This window comes from Pocillopora damicornis, chromosome 6 (genome assembly GCF_964200805.1).
Source record: "Pocillopora damicornis chromosome 6, jaPocDami1.2, whole genome shotgun sequence".
Lineage (NCBI taxonomy): Eukaryota > Metazoa > Cnidaria > Anthozoa > Scleractinia > Pocilloporidae > Pocillopora > Pocillopora damicornis.
In genome coordinates this window covers 18,479,736-18,489,575 of record NC_142675.1, presented here as the reverse complement: position 1 = coordinate 18,489,575, position 9,840 = coordinate 18,479,736, and the positions used below count along the sequence as shown (strand labels likewise).

The 9,840-nt window shown below is 36.1% G+C and overlaps 1 protein-coding gene across 15 annotated transcripts; it reads right to left on the bottom strand.

The window, feature by feature from the left end:
* LOC149044299 (PCI domain-containing protein 2-like) lies at nucleotides 1–8,075 on the bottom strand. 15 transcript variants are annotated; one of them, XR_016188067.1, is made up of 9 exons: nucleotides 7,886–8,075; nucleotides 7,240–7,287; nucleotides 6,269–6,342; nucleotides 6,092–6,157; nucleotides 5,381–5,448; nucleotides 4,292–4,360; nucleotides 3,437–3,489; nucleotides 3,243–3,337; nucleotides 1–485 (listed from the first exon to the last, which is right to left on the bottom strand). XR_016188067.1 is itself a non-coding variant. In XM_089210986.1 (6 exons), exons 1-5 carry the CDS (start codon nucleotides 7,946–7,948, stop codon nucleotides 4,295–4,297), a joined length of 306 nt encoding a protein of 101 aa, XP_089067112.1. In that variant the 5' UTR covers nucleotides 7,949–8,075; the 3' UTR covers nucleotides 3,412–3,489; nucleotides 4,292–4,294. The 15 variants fall into 15 exon arrangements, 2 of the variants coding, with proteins under 2 accessions (XP_089067112.1, XP_089067113.1); XR_016188058.1 differs by lacking the exons at nucleotides 5,381–5,448; nucleotides 6,092–6,157 and adding an exon at nucleotides 4,760–4,814; XR_016188064.1 differs by lacking the exon at nucleotides 3,437–3,489 and adding an exon at nucleotides 4,760–4,814 and having other exon boundaries at nucleotides 109–485; nucleotides 5,381–6,157.
* Between the last annotated feature and the right edge of the window lie 1,765 nt (nucleotides 8,076–9,840).

The window sequence follows — 9,840 nt, the reverse complement described above, 5'->3', positions numbered from 1 at the left end:
TTTGTTGAATATGAAACTGTTGTGGTTTACTGAGTATATATTGGAAAAAAGTAGAGATATTACACAAGCAGAGTTCTTTACTGATACTAGATAAGAGTAATAGAAGACGACAAGTAAATTAGTTTATTGACAAACTTGAATTTTAAAAAGAAAAAAGTTGGCGCATGCGTATTTTGAGCGCCGTATTTTTTCCAAGTCTTTTGGCGGGAAAATTCGCCAAATGTGAACAGATGTTAATCCAGAACAAATAAAGAAAAAATGGCGCATGCGTTCGTTAAGCGCCCGTATTTACATGCGGGAAAATTTTTCATCTCAAACAGCTTTTAACATTGATTGCTCCGACAAAATTCAGGAAAATAATAACTTTCCAGTCCTCCATTTTGGCGTTTGAATCTCTGGAAGAAATGCACTACATTGTTTTGAATAAATCTTGAATTTAACTTGGATCAAAGTCTCTTGTTTGATTCTTGCTTGAGGATTTTCACCTGCAAAACAACGACGATAAAGGCATATGATAACAAATGCGACAGACTTTAAACTCTGCTTTCTCAAGTGATATTAGTCCAGTGTTGGTTTGTGGCAGAAAAAGTTAGTTGGTAATGTTAGACATTTAATAGTCAGGATACAAGTATTTAATCATTTTGCGACTTGATACCTGACTAAGTGACCATAACCTGGATTTAACCCTTAACTCTCGGAAGTGATTACCATGTAACTTTTCCCTATAGTATCTATACATTATACAACAAACAGGAAGTGAGAATACTCAAACTCGTCAGGTACAATTTATTGGCTTGATTGAACACCAAATTCTCGTAATCAGTTTAAATGCGTAGTAGCTAGCGGGGAGAATTAAGATCACATCTTGGGAGTTTGAGGGTTAACGATAAAAGTTGAAGCGGTTACTGATTAGAATACTCGAAGTATTTTGTCGTAGCTGTTGTCATCAAAACCTCTCAAAGTTAGATTTTATAATTCAGTTTTTCGCTTGCTTGGTTTCAGGGATTAAATCGTTTCTTTACGAGGATTAGAGTTTATAATTTCACTCAGGCAACAGTAGGCCGTAAGCAATCTAAATTTTCATGCAGCAACTGCAATAAGCTAGTTTATGTTTTCTTAAATCAAATCTGTGATAATTCGCAAAGCCTTTTCAAATGAAATACAGTATTCTTGTTCAAATTTCGACGAGAGTCAAAATTAACCGGAACGGAATATTGTGGCAAACAACCCACAATATCGATTACACCGACAAAAATCATGAAATAATAACTTTCCAGTCCTTCATTTTGGCGTTTGAGTGTTAGCCCTATAACTATGAAAGAAATACACTTAATCTGTTTTTAACTTGTACCTCTGACTAAATCTTGTATTTAACTTGGATAAAATAATAGAAAAATGGAAACAGGTGCATGTAAAGGTAAATCCTGGTGCGTGAGAATTCGTGAGGGTCGCTGAATACGTAAATGATAATAAAAACAAGAAATAATAATGGCTGAGCAGCGTTTTTTTTAAGAATGGAAAGTTGCAAATTACTCCTTCGACAACATTTATTATCCAAATTATTTTCGGATAAATGTTTTTGATAAAAGTTTTGAAATCAAGCTACCTATTTCTTTCATAAATGCGTTCCCAGTGAACATCTTTGAATTAATCTGCCATTGTTAAGCAAAGCCATTTGATGTTGGGAGACCAAGATTTGGATTTGGGTGGCAGTAAATACTTTACAGTTTCTGTGCTTTGGTGAGTAAGTATAACCAACAAATCAAATTGGATTTAAAAATTTGTTTCAACGTTTAAACTTTTCTATCCCAATATTTTCTCATGTGCTTTTTCAAAATAGCACAGCACATGATAGATGTCTACAAATAGCCGTGCTAAGAAAAATTATTTCCATAGATAACAGTTAAAGCAACAGTGTTGGCTCTCCTATAAGTTGTAGGTTTTATCAGTGAGTAACATATCTGTTACTTCATCCTCATTACTCACAAGTTCATTTACTGTTATACATAGTAACATGCATTTTGTAACAACAGAAGCGTTACCTTCTCGACAAGAACTTTCAGTTTGATGTGAACGAGCTAACAGATTGAAAATTGACAACGCTTTAATAGAAATGAAATCGCAAATAACCTCTTAGAACAACAAAACTGGGCTTAGTGCGACTTCTAGAAAAACGGACTGAAAAAGTGATTATCCTAAAAAGAAACTGGGTTTGAATATGAGAGGACTGCGTAATCACGTGCGGAATGAAAGCGAACGAAAGTGATAGAGTAAATGACGAAAAAATTAATGATGAACTGAACAAAAACACCAACGAGGAGGTATGACGAAAGAAAAGAAAAATTTGGTAAACTCAAAAGCTATGTAGAAAACGTTTGGATCTAACGTATTCCTTTGAGCTCACAAACCTCATCACTTGCATCACTTCTTGGAGATATTTGAATTTCAATTTAACGCAAGGTACTTCTTACTTAGAGTACCTTCACAAAGTTCTATATAATTTGATGACAAACGCGGGCATAGCCTTGACATAACAATACCACTTTTGGAGTATACACCTATAATTTGTTTCAAGACTCATCAACACGTAGGCCTCAAGAGTCTCACCGTTAAAATTGGAAAAAAAAATCATTTAAGTAAGAAACTATAGCACTATTAAACTTGTCAGAGATATCAAAAAAAATTCTGGAAAAAAAAATTAAAGGAATTATGATTATAGGGGCTGATAATTTTGTTGTTGTTGTTTTTTTAATCACAAGGGATAACACAATTAATGATTGACTTCCAAGGCCTTTTTCGAATTAGGTTGTGGTGTAAGAAATTATATATCAGACAACAAACTTATCGGAGACCTAAAACCTAAAACAAAATTCTCTAACTTAGGCTGAAAAATATAAAGTCTTTTAAGAAAAAGTCTTAAAGTCTTTTAAAAAACAAGACCGGCACATTTTTTGTGTTTCCAATAGTAGGCTTATGATTTCCACCTACACCTTTCGAGAGATTTTTCCTAACCTTTGTTTTCCAAGCCTTTTTTAGAGGACTACTTTTTCTTGACGTCTTGCGAGACTCCAGAAGACAAATTTGGGACTATCTATGAGATTCCTTTTATAGCATTTCATAGAACAGAACTGCGCATATCATTGACGTGCTGTTCACGAATTGCAACAAGGAAGTAAGAAACTTAATTAGGCTCCTAGCTCATAATCAAAAGAACTAAAAAATATTGAAACGTTTCACCATACCTACTCAATATCATAGTCTTTGGCTGACAATAGACCATTTTACAGTTATGTACTTGGTTGCCAAGCCTTTGATTTGGAGTGAGGCTGAAGGTGACCTTGTTGTGATAGAGACCAGTATCTAGTTAGCATAACAGCAAGGCAATTTACATTTAAAAACTAGCAATCAATGGCCTCTCAGATGTTTATTTATTTGCCTTTCTTGTGAGGGTATTGTCTTTCATGTCAGTCATGTCATGGAATTTGGGTGCTGCAAAGTAAATGTTGCAAAGTAATCAACCCAACATTGACGCACACTAAGAATGGCATTGAGAAAGAACTAGAGTGTTTGTTTTGGAAGGGCAAGTTTCGCTGACTCTGGTGGAAATTGCGTAAAGCATTTACATAAAGCATATTTAAAAAGTAATCTTGTTTTTGTCTCACAATTGCTTATTCTTGGATGTCTTGTTCCAGATCGCACTTTCTTATGGTTTTTTCCCCCACATATCCTAACTAATTAGTGCCCAAGCTTTAATAAGCCTCCTTTCTCGAATAGGCACCCACCCCCTAATGATATTTCACAATAGCCGTTTGGCACTAAGGTGTATTCATAAAGAGAGATTCGTTTCTCTCGGACTTTGTCTCATTACCCTGGGGTAACTTAAACCAAACACGTATTTTGAAAATTAATCGGTTGGTTGTTTTAGGTGCAGTTTTAGCATGCAATGGATACTCTATTCCGAATGTTTAAAACAAGAAGCGAAACGACCCGATACGTTCACCACTCCCACTAAGAATCAAAAAAGAACAACGCTTCTGAATATACGATGTTGTTTGATGTTTTGACGGCAAAATTCGATTAAAAAAGATAAAGAACGTACACGCCTTTCAAATAATAGCTTGATTGTTTCGTGGTCCAGCACGTTCGTCCAGTGTCATGCCTTATGTAATGATATTTCTCACGCATTCTGATGTCATAATAAATGACTTTAACAGTGTTGCAATATCGCAGATAAGCCATACAGTCCTGAGAACAAAACAACTGTGAGAGCTGACAAGCTCAATGAACTTACCTATCACTTGCACAGACCCTGAAACACCCCATCATTGCCCTGTCCCCTTCTTACTTGCTGCTTGTCTGCCTGTCAAAATCATCAATTATAATTCCAATATTATTAATTATTTTTAAAATGACAAAACACGATAACTTTTGAAAGATATGGTTTGGCATCACTTATGCCATCAAGCCCCATACTTATATATTACTTTCTGCAAGCTGAAAACATGGGCCTAGTTAGTGGTTAAAGTGGTATATGGATAATTAAAAGTCACTGACAATGAAACAGATCTGAAAAAGTTGTTTCGGCTTTTTTTTTTTAGGATAAAATTACCTTTTAACCAGTAAAACTGTAAATACAATCAAATCCTGAAGTCAGAGATTCTTTTTGAATATAGTGACATATTCTTTGGAACTAAACACCTAATTAAGAATTGAAGTGAAAAAATTCCTACTAAACACTACAAATTTTAAACAGTTGTACCTGCATGGTAAAAAGTGTAAGATCTACTGTGACAACATTCATTAGTGGCAATGCCCTAGTGAATAATAAAGAATAATATCACCAGAGACAGAATAAAGATTACATGCCCTTGTCAAATGAGGTGGCATCGGTAAAAGCAAAACATAGCATCCATAATTATTCAGGCTTTTCTCTGCCCTGAAGAACACATGGATACCAGCAGGCAGACAGATTAGGAGAACTTGATGAAATCCTCAAGGTTTTACCCATTCACCTCCAAGATCTCATTGGTAATTCTCCTTACTGTCTGCCATACAATTCTTATGATATTGGTTCAGAGAATTTGATATTAGTTCAAAAAATGATCCCCTAATTGATGATTTTCTTTATTCTCATCACTTGTCTGCTTGATCATCATGATATTGTATTGATATGGTAAGGAGAAATTCTGTCTCCATCACCTTTTAGAACCAGGATAAACTAAACAATTACAAGTCTTTAAGCACGCAAGAGTTACCTTCTGTGTTCAACTCTTAAAGATAGTGCTTACAGAAAACTACAAGATGACTGCAGCCTTTTCCTTTCTACTTCACTGCATTGTAATCATCTGATGATATTACAGTGTATAGAACATTTTCTTACATAGAAAAAGACTTAGCTGTGTCACATCTCCACTTTCAGTTAATAACAAGGATGTTCAGGATTTCTATCTGGTGGCTGGTTAGGCATTAAATTTTATCTGAATCATTTCTAATAGTTAATTAATTTGTAGGATTACTTGTTAATAAACATACTGGTCAGTTTTAATCTTTTTGACTCTGAAAAGCACAGGTGAAAGACTTACTATTTGTTAAGGCAAAAGATGATTGGATAATAAGCAAACAGTTGACATGTAGAAAACAAAAGTTTCAGTAGGCATACACTGAGTTTTTTCAACCAAAAACATATTGGATGTTGTTATGACTTAAGGTTCTTTTCACACTACTTTTCTTGTACTGGGTTAACAATGCAATATGTTTCTTTGATTGATTTTTATAGTACCATTGCTAAGGGATCAGTAACCCAACTGCCAATCAAAGAATCATCATAAACTAACACTAGGCCAGTTTTGCATAAATCATTAAGTCATTACAAAATAATACAAACTTGCACATAAACAAATGAATTCTTAGAATATTAAAAAATTGACACTGCCGCCAATTATTAAAACAAATTATTTTTGGACTACTGCAATTGGAAAAATTGTGAGGGAACAAAGATTGTGTGTCACAGCTAATAAAGAACTGTTCCCTCCAAAACTTCCAAAACCATCTAACAAGAATTTTTTGTATTTTAGGTTTTCAAAAAAGATATTGGACAACAACTGCTTGGGCAGATCATGCTTCAACACAATCACCATTGGCCACAGCCCAAAGAGCTCTGCAAAAAAAACAATGTAAATAGAAGAATATCTAGTTTAGTTTCCTCCCACATAAAAACCACAAGCCCATGACACCTATATATCTATTTGGAAGACAAAAATTAGTTTACTTGAGATGATATGCTACCATTTCATCATATGGTGGTTCAAACCATCTTTCACATTGCAGCTGTGCATCTGGTAACTGCCAAAAATACAAACCAACTAAACCTGATACAATGAAATGGTAAGTTGGTTAAAAAAAAATTAGGTTTCAGCTGTTTCAAAATGCCAAGAAATTCAGAAACAATGGGAAAACATACCCTTAAAAACTAGTTCCTTTCATAGTTAATGATAAAACAACTAAACAGCGATGCAGTCTCAAAAAAACACTAGCAGGAACAGGGAATTTCATCTCTCTTCTTGTATCAGGCATACACTCCCTGCGAAGGCCTGATTGGAAATATTTCACTCAAAGTCATGACATACAAACCTTATTGTGCTCAGTTTATACATCATGACGGAGAGCAAAATATTTTCCTATCACACAACCCATATCTCAGTCAGTGGGCATTTTATCATGCGTCTGTCCTTCTCTCTCTTTCTTCCTGTCCTCTTGCTTTTTTCCATTCTGCTTATCTTGCACAGAGCTTGTCCCAGCCCTATTAACCCCATTGCACAAAGCCCTCACACAAGGATTTTTTCATAACGTTTTCCAATAAAAGGGCATGCAGGACTGTCTGCGTAATATGACAATTAACAAGTATTGACCATAGTGGAGGTGGCTAAAGGTGGATATTTACCCAGCCAAGAAGGAGGAAGGGAAATATTTTACCTAAGCCACCAATACTGAAATGAAGATTTGTTTTAGTATACACTAAAACAGTGAGATAATATAGCACAAAAAGATCACTTTCACTCATTCATTCCTGCAACAGTTACAAAAATTTCAACTCAAATCCCACATGCAATGATTGAAGGTGAAAGGTAAAGGATATTTGGAGTTTGAGTGCCAATCATAGCATACCTTCAAGGCTATCCACTATTCTATTATATACTTATAAAAATTATCCCCAAAGTAAGTAATTTGTAATAATTTTACCTGCAGTCTTGAATTTGCTATGTGTGGATGACGAAAGAAAAACAGTTCCTACAAGTACATAAACATTTGAAAATGTTTAAATATCATTAAACATTATAATGAGCATAGGCGAAATATTCACTGGTACAATTAATTGCAAGAGTCAGTAAAAAGGAAAAGTTGCTTCCTATTCCTTCGATATCTTATGCTCAATTTTTATTTGCTTTAAATAAATCAAGTTTTCATCTATAAACTGGCAACTGTGAATTGATACATAACTTTACAGCAAGGGCAACAATATACACTTAATGTATGGTCCCGAGGGAAACAGTTGGTCTTGTTTTCCCGAGAGTCTTGATGTTTCTCAAGACGAAGTCGAGGGAAACATCAGGACTCGAGGGGAAACAAAACTAACTTGTTTCTCGCAGGACCATACCTTAAGTGCTTCTTTATATATTAAGACTTTTCCTTAAACAATCATATGGTAAAAACATGCTGTTGTGTTCGACGCGCAGGCAACAACTGCGCAACTGTATCCCGGTCTGCGAAAATTTAATTTTAAATTGGAAAAACTTTCCATTAATCTTACGATAGTGTGCAAACATCCTGTGTATTTGAAGAAAGGAAAATTCGCTTTCGTGCGATCTTAGGACAATTTGAATCTTACCGCTAAAATGTCGCCACTTTTGGAAACAAGTCCTTTTTTCGCCCATTGGGAAAGTTCAAGCATGAAAGTAAGTGCATCACTCCGTTGTTTCCTTCTTCTTCTTCTTCTTCTTCTTTTTTTTTTTTAAATACAAAACTATCAACGAAATCGCTTCCTGACCTGATCTAAATACTTTCCAAGACGGGCGACCCTAAAAGCCGGAACGGTGGAATGGCGGAATGGCGGAATGGCGGAATGGCGGAATGGCGGAATGGCGGAATGGCGGAATAGTGGAATGGCGGAAATGACCCCAAATCCTAAAACACGGAACGGCGGAAAATGACCCCAAATCCTAAAACACGGAACGGCGGAAAATGACCCCAAATCCTAAAACACGGAACGGATGTCAGGGCATGTTGCACAAATTTTGTACAAAGACACCAATTTTCCATAACAAAAGGTAACTCAACAGGTTAACATATAACAACGCGAAAACGCAGCTATCTTTCATGCATAATGGTTCATTATTATTTATACCACTCAGTAAAAGAAAAAAAATTAGTAACACTTAATTTTAGTCACGCGCGTTATCGTCGTGAGGATAAATGAGCCAAGCGCTTGGTGTCTTTGTACAAAATTTGTGCAACATGCCCTGACATCCGTTCCGTGTTTTAGGATTAGTTCCGCCATTCCGCCGTTCCGGCTTTTAGGGTCGCCCTCCAAGACTCATATGCGCCATCTTGGAATTCTCGTCCCCTAACGCATGCGTTTCTTAATTTCCGCTGATTTAACCCTTTAGCGGGATGTCTGCGCCGTCAAAAAGAACACCTGCGAGAAAAAAAGGCAGCAAGAAAAGTGATAGGCCCTGGGGCCCCTGGAGTGCCTATCTTAAAGTGGGGCTTTTTTGGAGAAAAAAATAACTCTATGTCAGCGTATAGAGTGATATGTTGCTCGCATCAATCAGATCGCTGCATAAGGTATGTATCTTACACAAATCAGATCGCCTCAGATCGCCTTTGTATGTAGAACCGATCAGATCACAGCCCTGAGGCCCCTAGAGTGCCTGTTTTTGAGTTATCATTATTTTTTAAATATTTCAATAGCTTTATGTAAGCACATAGAGTGGTATGTTACTCGCACCATAGGAATATGTTTCCACCAATCAGAGCGTCAGGGAGTTGTCTTTCATGCCAATAATGTCGTGGTATTTGGCTGCCGCAAAGTAAATGTTGCAAAGTAATCAACCCAACATTAACACACACTAAGAATGGTACTGACAAAGAGCTTTGATCCCATCTACCCAGTTAAATGGATCATGTCCTTCGTGAAGACCTCGTCGCTAAGATCTGTCGAAATTAGAAAGATCTGCAGGGAATGTTTTACCATTGAGAAGTTGACGCGTGTTTTGTGTACCGTTCCTTCATGTACTTATAACGCACACATCGACAGCTAAAGGCCTAACACAAAATCATCACTGGAGTGTTTGTTTTGGAAAGGAAAATTTTGCTGACTCTGGTGAAAATCGCACAAAGCATTTACATAATGCATATTTGAAGAGTAATCTTGTTTTTGCCTTATGGTTGCTTTTTTACAAAGATTGAAAAGATCAACCGGCAGTATTTACGTTCTGCGTCGACTGCCATGTTGCATATCCGTCTCTTTGCTTTAAATATTCTTCACGATTTACTTCTTGTATTTAAACGGTATATTCTCGATTCAATTACGTGTTTGGTTGTCACATTAACTGCTTAGGCTTTCTCCGATGAAAAGACATTTGCCAGTAATCAACTTAAATTTACGACACATTGTGCATGGCAACGGTATTGCAAAGGTCATGGGTTCAAATCCCGTACAGGCCCGAATTTTTTCTTCTGGTCTTATTTTCACTACTTCTTGAGTGGTGTTCATCACTGTAGAGATCGCTTTCAGATTTAATCCTTAATCCGCAGCTCCCATATACGATTTTAACATATTCA